The sequence below is a fragment of the Nerophis lumbriciformis genome, linkage group LG03 (assembly GCF_033978685.3).
Source record: "Nerophis lumbriciformis linkage group LG03, RoL_Nlum_v2.1, whole genome shotgun sequence".
Taxonomy (NCBI): Eukaryota; Metazoa; Chordata; class Actinopteri; order Syngnathiformes; family Syngnathidae; genus Nerophis; species Nerophis lumbriciformis.
Genome location: NC_084550.2, coordinates 18,012,470 through 18,031,741, shown reverse-complemented (window position 1 = coordinate 18,031,741; position 19,272 = coordinate 18,012,470). Strand labels below are relative to the sequence as shown.

Sequence of the window (19,272 nt, the reverse complement as noted above, 5' to 3'; positions counted from 1 at the left end):
TTACATAATTCCACCTAATTGGGTTAAAATTAGGGATGTCCGGCCGCCGATATTATCAGCCGATAAATGCTTTATAAAGTAATATCGGAAATGATCGGTATCCAAAAGTAAAAATTGTGACTTTCTAAAATTAATCCTTGAAGGCTCTGCCTTTGCGTACTGGCCCAGTCATATAATATCTACGGCTTGACACACGCACTAGCGAATGCAAGACATGCTTGGTCAACAGCCATACAGGTCACACTGAGGGTGGCCGTATAAACAACTTTAACACTGTTACAAATATGCGCCACACTGTGAACCCACACCAAACAAGAATGACAAACACATTTCGGGAGAACATCCGCACTGTAACACAACAGAACAGAACAAATACCCAGAACCCCTTGCAGATGCTTGTTTTCATTCAGAAAAAACTAACCTCTCACACGTGATGACAAGGAGAAAAAGAATTACTCTTTGAAGCTTCATCTGTTGCACAAATGGACTAGTAGTCTGGACTGAGTGAAGCAGTTTTATTTATGTTTTGTGCCTTTTTCCCCCATGCACTTTAAAGGATGGCTGTGTTATCCATTAGTCTAGACTGAAGCAGTTTTTATTTTTGTGCCTTTCTTGTTTTTCTTTTTCTTACTCATACGAATACGTTAAGAACAGGGCAGATTGAGCCCACTTTATAGTATACTCTGGACAGAAGCTGTGTGCCTTCATTGTTTTTGTAGCTGTTGTTTTGAGGCATGTTTAAAAAAAAAAAAAGCACTTTGTGAAAGTCAAAGTTAAACAGTGTTTCCCATAGTTGTAGTGGGTATCAGGATTATTTCAGGGAGAGCATGTCCCACATTCCAAGCTGCTGTTTTGAGGCCTGTTAAAAAAATAATGCACTTTGTGACTTAAATAATAAATATGGCAGTGCCATTTTGGCACTTTTTTCCATAACTTGAGTTGATTTATTTTGGAAAACCTTGTTACATTGTTTAATGCATCCAGCGGGGCATCACAACAAAATTAGGCATAATAATGTGTTCATTCCACGACTGTATATATCGGTATCGGTTGATATCGGTATCGGTTATTAAGAGTTGGACAATATCGGAATATCGGCAAAAAAGCCATCCCTAGTTAAAATATTTTAGACAAACCAGTAATTATAATCCACAAATAATGTGCCGTGGTCGAGTGTCTGTACTGTCTAGAGCTGGGCATAACAGTAGGTGGCAGCAGGTAGCTAATTGCTTTGTAGATGTCGGGAACACGGCTTGTCGGGATCACAATATGCGGGAGGCAGCGTGCAGGTAAAAAAGGCATCTTAATGCTTAAACCAAAAATAAACAAAAGGCAAGTGCATGCCGCTAAGAAAAGGCATTGAAGCTTTTGGATGGCTATGCAAAAATGAAACTAAAACTGACCTGGCTGCAGAGAAAACAAAAACAGAATGCTGGACGACAGCAAAGACTTACAGCGTGTGGAGCAGCAGACGGCGTCCACAAAGTACATCTGTACATGCATACTTGCCAACCCTCACGATTTTCCTGGGAGACTCCCGAATTTCAGTGCCCCTCCCGAAAATCTCCCGGGGCAACCATTCTCCCGAATTTCATCCGGTCAACAATATTGGGGGCGTGCCTTAAAGACACTGCCTTTAACGTCCTCTCTCACATGAAACCTTCACTCCTAAACAGCCGCATGCTGTCCAGGCGTCCGCTTTTCCTCCATATTAACAGCGTACCGGCCCAGTCACATAATAATGTAGCGTTGGACGGGTTTAACAATGGTCTTTACTCGAAGATGTCAAGAAATGCTGACACGTTGTATGATATTTTAACTGGTTTAATGATAACGCAAGGCATACTTGGGTCACACTGAGGGTGGCCGTATAAACAACTTTAACACTGTTACGAATATGCGCCACACTGTGAACCCACGCCAAACAAGAATGACAAACACATTTCGGGAGACCATCCGCACCGTAACACAACATAAACACAACAGAACAAATACCCTGAATCCCTTGCAGCACTAACTTTTCTGGGATGCTACAATAACATCTACAGCTTTTGGAGCTCAGTGCACAACTGCACACACGACAAGAAGGAGACGAAGCAGAAGAACGATGAAGAGACGTGGCGACGACGAGTAAGAAGAAGAAATACGCTTGCAAGTTCCAAAATGATTGGAAAAAAGAATTTCATTTCATCCAGAAAAGCTCGAAGGGGAAGAGGTATCCTGCCTGCACCTCAACCCCCATCTCCCGAATTCAGAAGTCTCAAGGTTGGCAAGTATGACATGACATGCAACAACAAAATAGGAGCGCAAGACAAGAACTAAAACACTACACACAGGAAAACACCAAAAATCTCTAAATAAGTCACAGCGTGATGTGACATGTCGTGACAGTACACCTACTTTGAGACAAGACCTATAGTGATGCATGCTTGGTTATGGTTTGAACTCATATCAGACAATTGCGCGAACAACTTTTTATCGTCAATATCGGCTGCTGAGTTTCATTTTTTTAAATGTTTTCTGCTGGTGGTGTGCCTCAGAATTTTTTCTGTGAAAAAAATGTGCCTTGGCTCAGAAAAGGTTGAAAAACACTGCTTTGGTTGATCAGGTGACCTCGGAAACGGTGGTGGCGAGGAACTCGGACTGGTCGAAGGTCCACCCGTCCACACAGCTTTCAGTTTGCAAGTGGCTGGTGTTTGTGGAGCTGTTAGCCGTCAGCAGATGCCACTGAGGCGTCACGTATCTGAAAGCAACCCATGTTCAGTCGTCGTCAAAAGTGCAACGTTTACAAAATCCAATCCGTCGAACCTGCTGCAGCGGTCTAGTTTTGTTCCTGAGGAGTCCAGAGGTATGAAGGCCTTCAAGATGTCTTTCTGCTCCACCTGAAATGGTCATGGTCGTCATATGCACACACACACAGTAAGCCAACAAGATGTACCTGCTGCGGAAGCGTGTCCAGGAGGCTATAATTGGCCAGACTGCAGTGGTGGGAGGGGGTTCCAGACACAAAGTTGTTTAAAAGGTTCTGACTCGCCATCAGGAGGCCCGGGAGACTGATCAAGGTCACGTGGAGCCACTGGTACCTCCCAAATCCACCAATCTCCCCCCAAAAAGCAAGCACAAGTCAAACACCCACCTCCAAACAGTTATCATGACAACATTTCATCCTCACAAACATGGCATTTAAACAGCGCAAGAAGATTCCAATATATTCTTTTCCATCTTTAAAGGGAACTTGCACTTTTTGTTTCATCTGACATCACATGGACAAAGATAAGACCTTCTGGAGGAAAGTTCTGTGGTCGGATTAGACAAAAATGTTGCTGTTTGGCCACAATACCCAGCAATATGTTTGGAGGAGAAAAAGTGAGGCCTTTAATCCCAGGTACACCATACCTACCGTCAAGCATGGTGGTGGTAGTATTATGCTCTGGGCCTGTTTTGCTGCCAATGGAACTGGTGCTTTACAGAGAGTAAATGGGACAATGAAAAAAGAGGATTTCCTCCAAATTCTTCAGGACAATGAATTGATTAACGTGGACCCTGACTTAAACAAGTTGAAAAACTTATTTGGGTGTTACCATTTAGTGGTCAATTGTACGGAATATGTACTGTACTGTTTCAATCAATCAAAAAACAACCTAAAATCATCAGCCCGGAAGTTGGGTCTTGGGCGCAGTTGGGTGTTCCAACAGGACAATGACCCCAAACACATGTCAAAAGTGGTATCCTTTAGAACTGACTTTATAACAACTTAGCAAAATAGTTTTATTTGTAAATTGAGACAACTTTGATGTCCAACGTTTAGGGGTGTAACGGTACACAAAAATTTCGGTTCGGTACGTACCTCGGGTTAGAGGTCACGGTTCGGTTAATTTTTGGTACAGTAAAAAAACAACAAATTAGGGTTGATAAATGCGTTAAAATGTAATATCGGAAATTATCGTTTTTTTTTGTTTTTGTTTTTTTAATTAAATCAACATAAAAAACCCAAGATACACTAACAGTTAGTGCACCAACCCAAAAAACCTCCCTCCCCCATTTACTCATTCACACAAAAGGGTTGTTTCTTTCTGTTATTAATATTCTGGTTCCTACATTATATATCAATATATATCAATACAGTCTGCAAGGGATACAGTCCGTAAGCACACATGATTGTGCGTGCTGCTGGTCCACTAATAGTACTAACCTTTAACAGATAATTTTACTATTTTTCATTAATTACTAGTTTCTACGTAACTGTTTCTATATTGTTTTACGTTCTTTTTTATTCAAGAAAATGTTTTTAATTTATTTATTTTATTTTATTTTTTATTTTTTTAAGTACCTTATCTTCACCATACCTGGTTGTCCAAATTAGGCATAATAATGTGTTAATTCCACGACTGTATATATCGGTTGATATCAACAACTCTAGAAAGAGGTTCCGCAGCCTCCGAAGCAGAACCTCCAGGTTCTGTAACAGATTCTTCCCTCAGGCCCTAAGACTCTTGAACGCATCATAATTAAATTATCCCCTCAACTCCCCCCAAAATGGATTAACTCCCTGGAATAAAAAAGACAATAGAACATACATCCATAAACGTGGAGGCATGTGAAAAGGGGAATATATTTATCTGTACAGTAATCTACTTAATTATTTGTATATATTTATTTATTTTATATATATATAAATTATATATATTATTTATGTATTTATTTATTTATATATGCACCTTATTGCTTTTTTATCCTGCACTACCATGAGCTTATGTAACGAAATTTCGTTCTTATCTGTGCTGTAACGTTCAAATTTGAATGACAATAAAAGGAAGTCTAAGTCTAAGTCTATATCGGTATCGGTAATTAAAGAGTTGGACAATATCGGAATATCGGCAAAAAGCCATTATCGGACATCCCTAAACAAAATATAAATTTTTTGGTTATTTATTTACCAAATTTGCTAAATCTTCCACCAAAAATATTTTTCTTAGTGGAATATTTGATGTGAAGTAATCGGAACCTTGGATAGGTCAATAATTCATAATAACATTGATTTTGATTCAATATTATGTTTGGAGCAATGACAGTTTGAAAAAAAACAAAAAAAACAGCTTTGTTTTATTAGTCAACATTGCAACTTTTTCTAAATTACATTTAACCTTTAAGCTTTTTTATTTCACTTTTGTTATGTTTTTGTTTATTTTAATAGTATTTTTAGAATGTGCGGTGGGCCTTTAAAACATTAGCTGTGGGCCGCAAATGGCCTCCGGGGCACACTTTTGACACCCCTGCTATAGATAATAAAAAATTAAATCTGATAAATCTATGGATAAAAAGCAGAGCCTGGCGACGCATGCGCGTTTATCATAACTCTCTCGCTCTCTCTGTCTATGCCCCTCCCTCACGAATGCTGCTGGGTGCACAATTTGTTTTGTTTTTAACCCCTTCTTAACCCTGAACGTACATTGAAAGTACACGCAACCCTAACTCAAAATGCCAGACATTTGAGGCATTTAAGAAACTCCGCCCTGACAGCTCCGCAAAAGAGGACATGTCCGGTGAAAAGAGGACGTATGGTCAGTCTATCGTAGCCCGGTCGCTGCTTATGTAACAAACAGTTCAGGGTGTCCCAAGTTACCGGAGAGTGTTAGGTAAGGAGGAGGAGTTTTGTCCCTCCAGAGTTGCCGTAGGGCTGTGACATAAGAGGTCTATGTGTGTGGTTGTGGAAGGAAGTGTGTGAACTTTTACATTAAAGAAGCGGTGGCTACCGAACCTGCTCTAATGTCTCCCGTTTATTATTTTATTACAAACCCCGTTTCCCTATGAGTTGGGAAATTGTGTTAGATGTAAATATAAACGGAATACAATGATTTGCAAATCCTTTTCAACCCATATTCAATTGAATGCACTACAAAGACAACAGATTTGATGTTCAAACTCAAAAACTTTATTTTTTATTTTTTGCAAATAATAATTAACTTAGAATTTCATGGCTGCAACACGTGCCAAAACGGTTGGGAAAGGGCATGTTCACCACTGTGTTACATAGCCTTTCCTTTTAACAACACTCAGTAAACGTTTGGGAACTGAGGAGAAACATTATTGAAGCTTCTCAGGTGGAATTCTTTCCCATTCTTGCTTGATGTACAGCTTACCGGTAAGTTGTTCAACAGTCCGGGGGTCTCCGTTGTGGTATTTTAGGCTTCATAATGCGCCACACATTTTCAATGGGAGACAGGTCTGGACTACAGGCAGGCCAATCTAGTACCCGCACTCTTTTACTATGAAGCCACGTTGATGTAACACGTGACTTGGCATTGTCTTGCTGAAATAAGCAGGGGCGTCCACGGTAACGTTGCTTGGATGGCAACATATGTTGCTCCAAAACCTGTATGTACCTTTCAGCATTAATGGCGCCTTCACAGATGTGTAAGTTACCCATGTCTTGGGCACTAATACACCCCCATACCATCACACATGCTGCCTTTTACACTTTGCGCCTATAACAAACACAACGTCCACAGTTTCCAAAAACAATTTGAAATGTGGACTCGTCAGACCACAGAACACTTTTCCACTTTGTATCAGTCCATCTTAGATGAGCTCAGGCCCAGTGAAGCCGACGGCGTTTCTGGGTGTTGTTGATAAACGGTTTTCGCCTTGCATAGGAGAGTTTTAACTTGCACTTACAGATGTCACGACCAACTGTAGTTACTGACAGTGGGTTTCTGAAGTGTTCCTGAGCCAATGGGGTGATATCCTTTACACACTAATGTCACTTGTTGATGCAGTACAGCCTGAGGGATCGAAGGTCACGGGCTTAGCTGCTTACGTGCAGTGATTTCTCCAGATTTCCTGAACCCTTTGATGATATTACGGACCGTAGATGGTGAAATCCCTAAATTCCTTGCAATAGCTGGTTGAGAAAGGTTTTTCTTAAACTGTTCAACAATTTGCTCACGCATTTGTTGACAAAGTGGTGACCCTCGCCCCATCCTTGTTTGTGAATGACTGAGCATTTCATGGAATCTACTTTTATACCCAATCATGGCACCCACCTGTTCCCAATTTGCCTGTTCACCTGTGGGATGTTCCAAATAAGTGTTTGATGAGCATTCCTCAACTTTATCAGTATTTATTGCCACCTTTCCCAACTTCTTTGTCACGTGTTGCTGGCATCAAATTCTAAAGTTAATGATTATTTGCAAAAAAAAAAGTTTATCAGTTTGAACATCAAATATGTTGTCTTTGTAGCATATTCAACTGAATATGGGTTGAAAAGGATTTGCAAATCATTGTATTCCGTTTATATTTACATCCAACACAATTTCCCAACTCATATGGAAACGGGGTTTGTAGATAAGTACACTGTATAGGCGAACCCAGGACACTCGGCTACACTAGCATGCCGTGTGTTGTGCCTCGGTGTGCATTGTTTACACAAAGTGCGGTACGCTGCTTAATATGTCCGTGTGGAAACTTGTTCGGTACACCTCCGAACCGAACCGAAACCCCCGTACCGAAACGGTTCAATACAAATACACGTACCGTTATACCCCTGCCAATGTTGGATCCACGCCGTTGGTTTGGAAATGACCAAAATTCAATGGTCAACTAAACGTCAGAACCCAACATTGAAGAAACGTCAAAAAGCATGTTGTTTCAACGTTATGTTTGAGTTGCTCTACGTATGGACCGACTTCAACAAGTTTACAACGTTATTTTAATGTCTTGTGCCTGCTGGGTCAGATGTTTCTCAAAAAAACATATCATAATTTTGACCCAGTGATGCTGACAGGACCGCTGTAACCGAGCCAATAGATCTTCAGTTAGATTGAGATCAGGGCTTTGTGACGGTCACTCCAAAATACAGACTTTGTTATCCTCAAGACAAGATATGCTTCAGGTCAGCGTCTAATTGGAAGACAAATGTGCAGCCAAGCTCTAACTTCTTGGCTGATGTCTTGAGATGTTGCGTCAATATTTCCACATAATGTTCTTTATGTTAATTTTTTTTGTGATGTGCAGCATAACCTACTCAGTGGCTTAGTGGTTAGAGTGTCCGCCCTGAGATCGGTAGGTTGTGAGTTCAAACCCCGGCCGAGTCATACCAAAGACTATAAAAATGGGACCCATTCCCTGCTTGGCACTCAGCATCAAGGGTTGGAATTGGGGGTTAAATCACCAAAAATGATTCCCGGGCGCGGCCACTGCTGCTGCCCACTGCTCCCCTCACCTCCCAGGGGGTGAACAACGGGATCATTGGTACTTTAACTTTACTTTAGCAGTCCCTCCTACATTAACATAATGCTGCCACCCCCGTATTTCAGTCGAGATGGTGTTCTAAGGCTTGCATGCCACCCTCTTATTCCTCCAAAATTAACAATGGTCGATATTAGGGATGTCCGATAATGGCTTTTTTGCCGATATCCGATATTGTCCAACTCTTAATTACCGACACCGATATCAACCGATACCGATATATACAGTCGTGGAATTAACACATTATTATGCCTAAATTTGTTGTGATGCCCCGCTGGATGCATTAAACAATGTAACAAGGTTTTCCAAAATAAATTAACTCAAGTTATGGAAAAAACTGCCAACATGAAGTGAAGTGAAGTATATTTATATAGTGCTTTTCTCTAGTGACTCAAAGCACTTTTACATAGTGAAACCCAATATCATAAATTACATTTAAACTGGGGATGTCCGATAATGGCTTTTTGCCGATATCCGATATTGTCCAACTCTTTAATTACCGATACCGATATCAACCGATACCGATATCAACCGATATATACAGTCGTGGAATTAACACAGTATTATGCCTAATTTGGACAACCAGGTATGGTGAAGATAAGGTACTTTAAAAAAAAATTAATAAAATAAAATAAGATAAATAAATTTAAAAAAAAATTCTTGAATAAAAAAGAAAGTAAAACAATATAAAAACAGTTACATAGAAACTAGTAATTATTGAAAATGAGTCAAATTAACTGTTAAAGGTTAGTACTATTACTGGACCAGCAGCACGCACAATCATGTGTGCTTACGGACTGTATCCCTTGCAGACTGTATTGATATATATTGATATATAATGTAGGAACCAGAATATTAATAACAGAAAGAAACAACCCTTTTGTGTGAATGAGTGTAAATGGGGGAGGAAGGTTTTTTGGTTTGGTGCACTAATTGTAAGTGTATCTTGTGTTTTTTATGTTTATTTTATAAAAAGTAAATAAATACATTAATTAATTTAAAAAAAAACGATACCAATAATTTCCGATATTACATTTTAACGCATTTATCGGCTGATAATATCAGCAGACCAATATTATCGAACATCTCTAATTTAAACCAGTGTGGGTGGCACTGGGAGCAGGTGGGTAAAGTGTCTTACCCAAGGACACAACAGCAGTGACTAGGATGGCAGAAGCGGGGATCGAACCTGCAACCCTCAAGTTGCTGGCACGGCTGCTCAACCAACCGAGCTATACCGCCCCAACATGGCACTGCCATATTTATTATTGAAGTCACAAAGTGCTTTTTTTTTTTTAACATGCCTCAAAACAGCAGCTTGGAATTTGGGACATGCTCTCCCTGAGAGAGCATGAGGAGATTGAGGTGGGCGGGGTTACCTACTCAGTGGCCTAGTGGTTAGAGTGTCCGCCCTGAGATCGGTAGGTTGTGAGTTCAAACCCCGGCCGAGTCATACAAAAGACTATAAAAATGGGACCCATTACCTCCCTGCTTGGCACTCAGCATCAAGGGTTGGAATTGGGGGTTAAATCACCAAAAATGATTCCCGGGCGCGGCACCGCGGCAGCCCACTGCTCCCCTCACCTCCCAGGCAGTGAACAAGGGGATGGGTCAAATGCAGAGGACAAATTTCACCACACCTAGTGTGTGTGGCAATCATTGGTACTTTAACTTTAACTTTGAGGTGTGTGTGGGGGGGGGGGGTATGTATTGTAGTGTCCTGGACGAGTTAGTGCTGCAAGGGGTTCTGGGTATTTGTTCTGTTGTGGTTATATTGTGTTACGGTGCGGGTGTTCTCCCGAAATGTGTTTGTCATTCTTGTTTGGTGTGGGTTCACAGTGTGGCGCATATTTGTAACAGTGTTAAAGTTGTTTATACGGCCACCCTCAGTGTGACCTGTATGGCTGTTGACCAAGTATGCTTTGCATTCACTTGTGTGTGTGTGCGAAGAGCCGTAGATATTATGTGATTGGGCCGGCACGTAAAGGCAGTGCCTTTAAGGCACGCCCCCAATATTGTTGTCTGGTTGGAAATCGGGAGAAATTCGGGAAAATGGTTGCCCCGGGAGATTTTCGGGACGGGCACTGAAACCCGGGAGTCTCCAGGGAGGGTTGGCAAGTATGACTGGGAGACGCAACTGCTCTGTAATTATTCCTACGTCTGTGTACCACTCCGTACAGCGGCGTTTTAAAGTCAGAAATTTTACTTTTTGAAACAGATACCGATAATTTCCGATATCACATTTTTTAGCATTTATCGGCCGAAAATATCGGCAGTCCGATGTTATCGGACATCTCTAGTCGATATGACCAAACAGTTTGTCCGCCCACAGGACCATTGATCTCGTTTCCAAAACTTTTTGACTCGAGGGCCGCATCGGGCTAAAACTATTCAGGGCGGATAGGATGTAAAGAAGAATATCTATATATATTTGGGAAGGCCATTCTAAAACCTTAATTTTAGCCATTCCTTTACCACTTTCGACATGTGTTTGGGGTCATTGTCCTGTTGGAACACCCAACTGAGCCCAAGACCCAACCTCCGGGTTGATGATCTTAGGTTGTCCTGAAGAATTTAGAATATATCTTTGTCATTGCACAACGAAATTGTAAGCAAAACTAATTTAGTGCAAATTCATAATAACACATACAAACAAATACATAAAAATACCAAGCACTTGTCTTGTGTTCAGCGACACTATTGCTCTCGGGTAAAAAGTGTTCTTAAATCTGTTTGTCCGGCATTTTATTGTCCTGTATCTCCTGCCCAAAGGTAGCAGTTCAAAAAGTTTATGTCCGGGGTGAGATGGGTCCCTTATGATGTTTTGGGCCTTTTTGAGGCACCTGGCATTGTACAGTTCATCTAGGGAGGGGAGAGAGCAGCCAGTGATCTTCACGGCAGTTTTTATGACCCTCTGAGGTGCGTTTCTCTCTGCCGCCTTGCAGCTGGCATACCATACACACATGCAGTATGTCAGCACACTCTCTATTGAGCAGCGATAGAAGGACACAAGCAGTTTTTGTGACAGGTGGTTCTATTTGAGGAGTCTCAGAAAGTAGTAAGTAATTTGGAGGTAATCCTCCTTTTTCCATTGTCCCATTTACTCTCTGTAAAGCACCAGTTCCATTGGCAGCAAAACAGGCCCAGAGCATAATACTACCACCACCATGCTTGACGGTAGGTATGGTGTTCCTGGGATTAAAGGCCTCACCTTTTCTCCTCCAAACATATTGTTGGGTATTGTGGCTCAATTTTTGTGTCATCTGACCACAGAACTTTCCTCCAGGTCTTATCTTTGTCCATATGATGTCAGAGTTGTAGAAATGATTGGAAACTCAAGACAGCCATGACATTATGTTCTTTACAAGTGTATGTAAACTTTTGACCACGGCCGTGTGTCTGAGAACACAGAGTACTTCTGAGAACTCCTTAAGTTCTGAGATGTACCAGCACTGGAGGATATAACGTCTTCACCATAGCGTCTTGCTAAACCTTTGGTAGTTAATCCTTCTCAAAACGTTTCAACTTTTAGCAAACAAATATTGGATAGTTCTTTGCAATTTCAGAATATTAAGGTGTTCATCTCCTAATTGGACCACTGTGAAATTACCTGATCTGATCTATCAAAGCACTTAAGTGTTGTGGAGGATGCATATATGTTTAAGAGTTCTTTCTTTTTACATAGCCATGTTTAGAGTAGATAGTACTTTTCCTTTGTATATTCTACCAGTCTGTCTTTGTCTTCAAGTTGTTTGTTTAGTGTTTTAAACCATCAGGAATGTGAAACCAAACCCCCAAATCTTACTTATCAGTGTTGCGAGGGGGAGAGTCTTTCTTTGTGTAAAAGAAGTTGGCTTTTCCGTTTGAATGTCAGATCAACTAGAGTAGCCGATATGAATGTATTGGTTAAACTGATCTCCTAAAGCTTTAGTAAAACTTGAAAATATTCCAATTCTGTCTTGATGGTCCTTCTTACTCAGCATATATGTCATTGAAAGAACTTGGGATTGACCAGTAACTTAGATTCCCTGGGAGGAAGAGCTGGTCGATGCAACAGTGTATACAACTTGGAGTTGGAAATATGCATACATAGGACATGATAAAAGTACTCACTTGCCTAATAATTATTTTTAGAACACTCATAGCAATCAGATCTCACCTCCTCCAGCAACTCACTGAAGCCCATCCTGCAGTGAAAATGACGTCCGGCTTCCGACGGAATCAACCTGGAAACAAAAGTCCCGTTTTCCGAAGCTGAAGTCAAAGTGAACTTCCAAGTTAACCCAGACGTGACGTAAAAGGACAGCTTTCATAACGTCAAACATTTGAGTCTGCTGAGAGGTCTTAAAGGATTATTGTGTCAGGTGTGCAGACATTCAAAACACACACAAACAAGCATTTTGTGTTACTTACAGTCAGCAGGAAGACCCCCGGGACACTTGTGAAGACTGGGACGTGTCCTCCTTTGGTGGGGACTTTAAGACATCACCGAGCTCTCTCTCTCTCTCTCTTTACGTTGTTGAGTTAATGTTCCTGTGAGACTCCTGGCATCAACTCCAACCTGCTTCAACATCACGTGTGCTGAGGTTCATGTCAAGCAAAAAGCTTAGAGTATGCATGTTATTATTAGAAATAATAATAATTTGCTTTTATAAAAACATCGTCAAATACTTCTTGTTCCCATTTATTTACCTTATGAATCATAAAAACATATGTGGTCTTACCTTTTATTTGCATCTCAAGTAAAACATACTTTGGAGTAAAACTTTGGATACGTTTTAGAGCTTGGAAATATGATTTAGTAGCGCATTTTAATATTCTTCTTGTAATAATTGTTGTCGACAAGCGGACACATTTACACCGCTACTTTCTGTATTTGAAGTAAGTAAAAAAAAGAAAATGAAACAAGTACTTCATGAATACTCAAAGTACTACAATTTACTGCAGTATGATTTTTCTTTATTTTATAGTCCAATTAGCAAGAAAAATTAGGTCACGGTTACATGAAATACATTACACGGGTTGTACGACGGCGCTATTCAACAGGTATGGGCGACATTTAGACGAATAGAACAGACAAGCCATTGTAATGTCTGCTCGCGGAAAAACAAAAATCCTAATCAACGATTTGACTCCCTCGAATGGCCTTGACGCTGTGAACAACAGGAACAGGCTGTTCTGAAAACACCCCGAGGACACCTCAATGATGGACGCTTTTGACCTCCCTCCCTCAACGACACCTGGAGTCGAACTTTTGCTTGCATGCAGAACGGCCCCAGGCCTATGAATATGAACACTACATCAACACACCCCAAGACAATGGGCATATACACACACACACCCCCTCCCCCATCCCACACCTTCACCACCGCTTGATTCCCCTTCGGAGTGATGGACGGCTGGCAGCGCTTCATAGCAGCAGTCGACCTCCAGGGCCCCAACCCCCCCCCCCCCCCCCTGTTGCAAGTTGTCGTGATTAAATGTAATATGTTTATGTGTGCATGGCATGGAGGTTTTTTCCCCACTCCAGACTAGGCCCCCTTAGGAGCTCAGTCTAGATTGTATTTCTTTACTCATCTTCTTCCCCAGCGTTTTACCTTTTTCCCACCTTTTACGGGGCGCCTCGTGGCGACCCATCAGCGTTCCTGTTCTGTAACCCTGTTTGTTTGTCTAATCTTCAACGGGTTTGTGCTGAAAACATGGCTTTGTTGTACTTGTTGCAATGACAATAAAGACCGATCCTATCCTATCCATTTGGTATGACACCTGACCGGCCAACTGGTTCAGTTAAAAAAAAAGGAATAGACTGACAGCAGATTCCTAACACTATCATATACATATTTGACAAGCTTTTATACAATAAGCCCTAAAAAAACAAAACAGTTGTATAGATAACGATATATATTTATTTTTTTTAGAATTGTGTAACTCTGACAAAATAAACAAAACAAAAAAAGAATAGTTAAGGTAGAATAGTTCTTAAAAGGGAAACTGCACTTTTTTGGGGGGAATTTTGTTTATCGTTCATAATAATGCATGTATTTTCTTTTTTTAATATAGAATAAATGCGATCAAACGTCCTCAATGGAGCATGTGGGAGCCGCTCTATTCTGCCTATAAAGCCCTTAAAAAAACATCCAAACACCTCCATTTAGATTTTATATACATGATGTAAGTATATATACAATGAAGTATTGGTTTGAGGAGGGGGGCGTGGCCTGCGGGCCTGCCAGTGAAAGGACCGGCCTCGAAGACAGCGACAGGTGAGTAGATGGCCCAGGTGGACCTTGTTATCTAATCACCTGTCGCCTTTATTAGCAGCAGCTGCAGACGAGACACGTGGTTGGAGTCGGAGTGGGAGCCAGAGAGAGAGAAATACACATTTATTTCAAATAAAACAGTGTTGTACCCTGAAATCCGGGCTCTCGTGGCAGTGTGTGGTGGTCCGAGGAACCCACTAGAGGGCAACCTCTACATGGGTACATTTATATTAACATATTTTGATCATTTTAAAGCAAAAACGCGGCACAAAGTTTGCTTGTTTGATAACATCACTGATTACTGCTCACTGCAGACATAAAGAGAGCCAACAAACATAATAAAGCATCACTTACTGTACAATATCTGCTGTCATTAGAATGCCGACTGCTAGGATGTTCATATACCGGTATTCCAATTTTCCAGGAGATGCAGACTGACTCATAATCGTCGCTAAGCAAAGGCGGGTGGAACCAAGCGTCTTTTTGTGTCGTTCTCACCATTTCCGGGTTTAAATTGGCTGTCAAAGTGTACCAACTGGTTGGAATACATCTTCAGCCTTCTTCTATCCAGGTGAGAGGCATGACTTATGATCTACGATAAAGTTTGACAAGCAAGGAAACGAGGAAGCAGCGCCTCAGTCGATCGTGTCAACACTGGCACACAAGCTCGTGACCATGGCGCCGTTGTAAATTGTTATTATAAGCACTAACGCAGACAAACTATGTCACTATGGGTTAACCCTTGTGTGGTGTTCGGATCTGTGAGACCCGTTTCAATTTTTTATTAAAGAAAAATTATACCATCCATCCATCTTCTTCCGCTTATCCGAGGTCGGGTCGCGGGGGCAGCAGCCTAAGCAGGGAAGCCCAGACTTCCCTCTCCCCAGCCACTTCGTCCAGCTCCTCCCGGGGGATCCCGAGGCGTTCCCAGGCCAGCCGGGAGACATAGTCTTCCCAACGTGTCCTGGGTCTTCCCCGTGGCCTCCTACCGGTCGGACGTGCCCTAAACACCTCCCGAGGGAGGCGATCGGGTGGCATCCTAACCAGATGCCCGAACCACCTCATCTGGCTCCTCTCGATGTGGAGGAGCAGCGGCTTTACTTTGAGCTCCCCCCGGATGACAGAGCTTCTCACCCTATCTCTAAGGGAGAGCCCTGCCACCCGGCGGAGGAAACTCATTTCGGCCGCTTGTACCCGTGATCTTGTCCTTTCGGTCATAACCCAAAGCTCATGACCATAGGTGAGGATGGGAACGCTTTCCGGCTCAGCTCCTTCTTCACCACAACGGATCGATACAGCGTCCGCATTATTGAAGATGCCGGACCGATCCGCCTGTCGATCTCACGATCCACTCTTCCCTCACTCGTGAACAAGACTCCGAGGTACTTGAACTCCTCCACTTGGGGCAGGGTCTCCTCCCCAACCCGGAGATGGCACTCCACTCTTTTCCGGGTGAGAACCATGGACTCGGACTTGGAGATGCTGATTCTCATCCCAGTCGCTTCACACTCGGCTGCGAACCGATCCAGCGAGAGCTGAAGATCCTAGCCAGATGAAGCCATCAGGACCACATCATCTGCAAAAAGCAGAGACCTAATCCTGCAGCCACCAAACCGGATCCCCTCAACGCCTTGACTGCGCCTAGAAATTCTGTCCATAAAAGTTATGAACAGAATTGGTGACAAAGGGCAGCCTTGGCGGAGTCCAACCCTCACTGGAAACGTGTCCGACTTACTGCCGGCAATGCGGACCAAGCTCTGACACTGATCATACAGGGAGCGGACCGCCAAAATCAGATAGTCCGATACCCCATACTCTCTGAGCACTCCCCACAGGACTTCCCGAGGGACACGGTCGAATGCCTTCTCCAAGTCCACAAAGCACATGTAGACTGGTTGGGCAAACTCCCATGCACCCTCAAGGACCCTGCCGAGAGTATAGAGCTGGTCCACAGTTCCACGACCAGGACGAAAACCACACTGTTCCTCCTGAATCCGAGGTTCGACTATCCGGCGTAGCCTCCTCTCCAGTACACCTGAATAGACCTTACCGGGAAGGCTGAGGAGTGTGATCCCACGATAGTTAGAACACACCCTCCGGTTCCCCTTCTTAAAGAGAGGAACCACCACCCCGGTCTGCCAATCCAGAGGTACCGCCCCCGATGTCCACGCGATGCTGCAGAGTCTTGTCAACCAAGACAGCTCCACAGCATCCAGAGCCTTAAGGAACTCCGGGCGGATCTCATCCACCCCCGGGGCCTTGCCACCGAGAAGCTTTTTAACTACCTCAGCAACCTCAGCCCCAGAAATAGAAGAGTCCACCACAGATTCCCCAGGCACTGCTTCCTCATAGGAAGATGTGTTGGTGGCATTGAGGTCTTCGAAATATTCTCTCCACAACATCCGCAGTCGAGGTCAGCAGAACACCATCCTCACCATACACGGTGTTGATAGTGCACTGCGAATCCAAAAAGGGTGGGTACTCTGAGCTGCCGTTTGGCGCGTAAGCGCAAACCACAGTCAGGACCCGTCCCCCCCACCCGAAGGCGGAGGGAAGCTACCCTCTCGTCCACCGGGTTGAACTCCAACGTGCAGGCTCTGAGCCGGGGGGGAAACAAGAATTGCCACCCCAGCCCGTCGCCTCTCATTGCCGGCAACGCCAGAGTGGAAGAGAGTCCAGCCCCTCTCGAGAGAACTGGTTCCAGAGCCCTTACTGTGCGTCGAAGTGAGTCCGACTATATCTAGCCGGAACTTCTCGACCTCGCGCACTAGCTCAGGCTCCTTCCCCCCCAGCGAGGTGACGTTCCACGTCCCAAGAGCTAGCTTCTGTAGCCGAGGATCGGACCGCCAAGTGCCCTGCCCTCGGCTGCCGCCCAGCTCACACTGCACCCGACCTCTATGGCCCCTGCTATGGGTGGTGAGCCCATTGGAGGGGGGACCCACGTTGCCTCTTCGGGCTGTGCCCGGCCGGGCCCCATGGGGACAGACCCGGCCACCAGGCGCTCGCCATCGTGCCCCGCCTCCGGGCCTGGCTCCAGAGGGGGGCCCCGGTGACCCGCGTCCAGGCGAGGGAAATCTGGGTCCTTTATTTGTATTCGTCATGGAGGTCTTCGAGGTCTTATACAATTAATTAATTTTTCAAACTGAGAGTCACTGACTTTGGCTCATTTTCTGTGAAGAACATGTACCAGAATACATATTTAATGACCACACACACCATACACCGCCCCTACACATTTCTATTACATTTAAGATGTCCGGGTCCACTGGACCCGGGGCTAATAGAAGTGTGGAAATTGATGTTCTGTGTACCACACGCAGAAACTGGCAGAGAAATTTTCCGTGCAACGTTCATATTGTTGTTACTCAGCCAGCATTTGTGGGTCTGATGGACCCGTTGCATTTTGTGGCTTTTAATGCCTCACAATCAAACACTTTTATGTTAAAATACTGAACAGCTGTTTATTGGGATAAGGTAAACATCTGTGCAGTATTTTAACGCAAGAGTGTTTGATTGTGAGGCATTAAAAGCCACAAAATGCAACGGGTCCATCATACCCACAAACGCTGGCTGAGTAACAACAATATGAACATTACACAAGGGTTTTAATATTCAAGTCACAAAATATAAATGGAGTATTGTTGGCCCCTTTTGGATGTTTTTTATTGGGTTTTATTGGCGGAAGAGAGGACCTCCCTTTAGCTCCGCTTTAAGCAGACTTAGATTGCATAAAAAAATAAATCCGTTGTCATCCATCCATTTTCTACCGCTTGTCCTGTTCGGGGTCAAGGCGGGGTACACCCTGGACAAGTCGCCACTTCATCGCAGGGCCAACACAGATAGACAGACAACATTCACACTCACATTCACACACGAGGGCCAATTTAGTGTTGCCAATCAACCTATCCCCAGGTGCATGTTTCTGGAGGTGGGAGGAAACCGGAGTACCCAGAGGGAACCCACGCAGTCACGGGGAGAACAGGCAAACTCCACACAGAAAGATCCCGAGCGCAGGATCGAACCCAGGACCTTCGTATTGTGAGGCAGACGCACTAACCCCTCCGCCATGTCTTTCATATTGATTTTGAAAGAAGCTACATTCCAAAAGTGCAGTTCCCATTTAACTTTCTGGAAATGAGGCCCCCAAAACAATATGAGCTAAATATCTTGATGTAAAACCGTTTTTCTACAAACCAGCTGCTGGCTCTCTGCCACACCAGAGTCCGCGTGGAGAGACCGGAGACAGGGATGGATGACCTTCACGGAGCTGAATGAGCATTTATGGGACACTTCGGTCTCCCTGGACAGATTCTCACTAATCCGTGCGTGCTGGACTTTGGCTGAGAGCTAGTGGGCAGCCTAGGACTGAGTCGACTCTCTTGGTCGCTTTGTTGGGTCTGTTCGTCCCTGCCACTCGGCCATAAGATCGGTTTCAAAGACGCGAGTATTAAAGTACTAAAAGTGTGATTCTCACGTGAAACAAGCAGATTGTGTTTGGACGCTTGTGGCCTCTGCCGACTCGTGACTTTGCTGTCTTTTCCTGGCCACCTGCCGCCTCGGAATTCCTGAAGCAACAAAGCCAGCGGACAGACCGAGGGAGTCCCGGCGAGTCACAAGAGCCTCACGTCCGTGACTCGCCTCCATGCGGTCCTTTGTGTCGGCGTCAAAAGGTCAGCAGCTGAAGAAACCGGTTCTCATTTTGCTTGGAGAACTTTGGAAATGTTTTCTTTGGCAGGTGCACATAGTTGACTGATTAGTGTTTGAC

The 19,272-nt window shown here is 43.7% G+C and overlaps 1 protein-coding gene across 3 annotated transcripts in view; it reads right to left on the bottom strand.

The window, feature by feature from the left end:
- oatx (organic anion transporter X) overlaps window positions 1-19,233 on the bottom strand; it is a 31,580-nt gene extending 12,347 nt beyond the window's left edge. Inside the window, exons 1-6 of one of the 3 annotated variants that reach the window (XM_061934686.1) lie at window positions 18,982-19,233; window positions 12,661-12,828; window positions 12,407-12,473; window positions 2,939-3,100; window positions 2,809-2,882; window positions 2,614-2,743 (exon numbers count right to left, since the gene is read on the bottom strand). In XM_061934686.1, the coding sequence (XP_061790670.1) occupies window positions 2,614-2,743; window positions 2,809-2,882; window positions 2,939-3,100; window positions 12,407-12,433 (393 nt within the window). In that variant the 5' untranslated portion in view covers window positions 12,434-12,473; window positions 12,661-12,828; window positions 18,982-19,233. The remainder of the gene's footprint in view (window positions 1-2,613; window positions 2,744-2,808; window positions 2,883-2,938; window positions 3,101-12,406; window positions 12,474-12,660; window positions 12,829-18,981) is intronic. The other 2 variants (XM_061934700.1, XM_061934692.1) reach the window with 2 other exon arrangements.
- Between the last annotated feature and the right edge of the window lie 39 nt (window positions 19,234-19,272).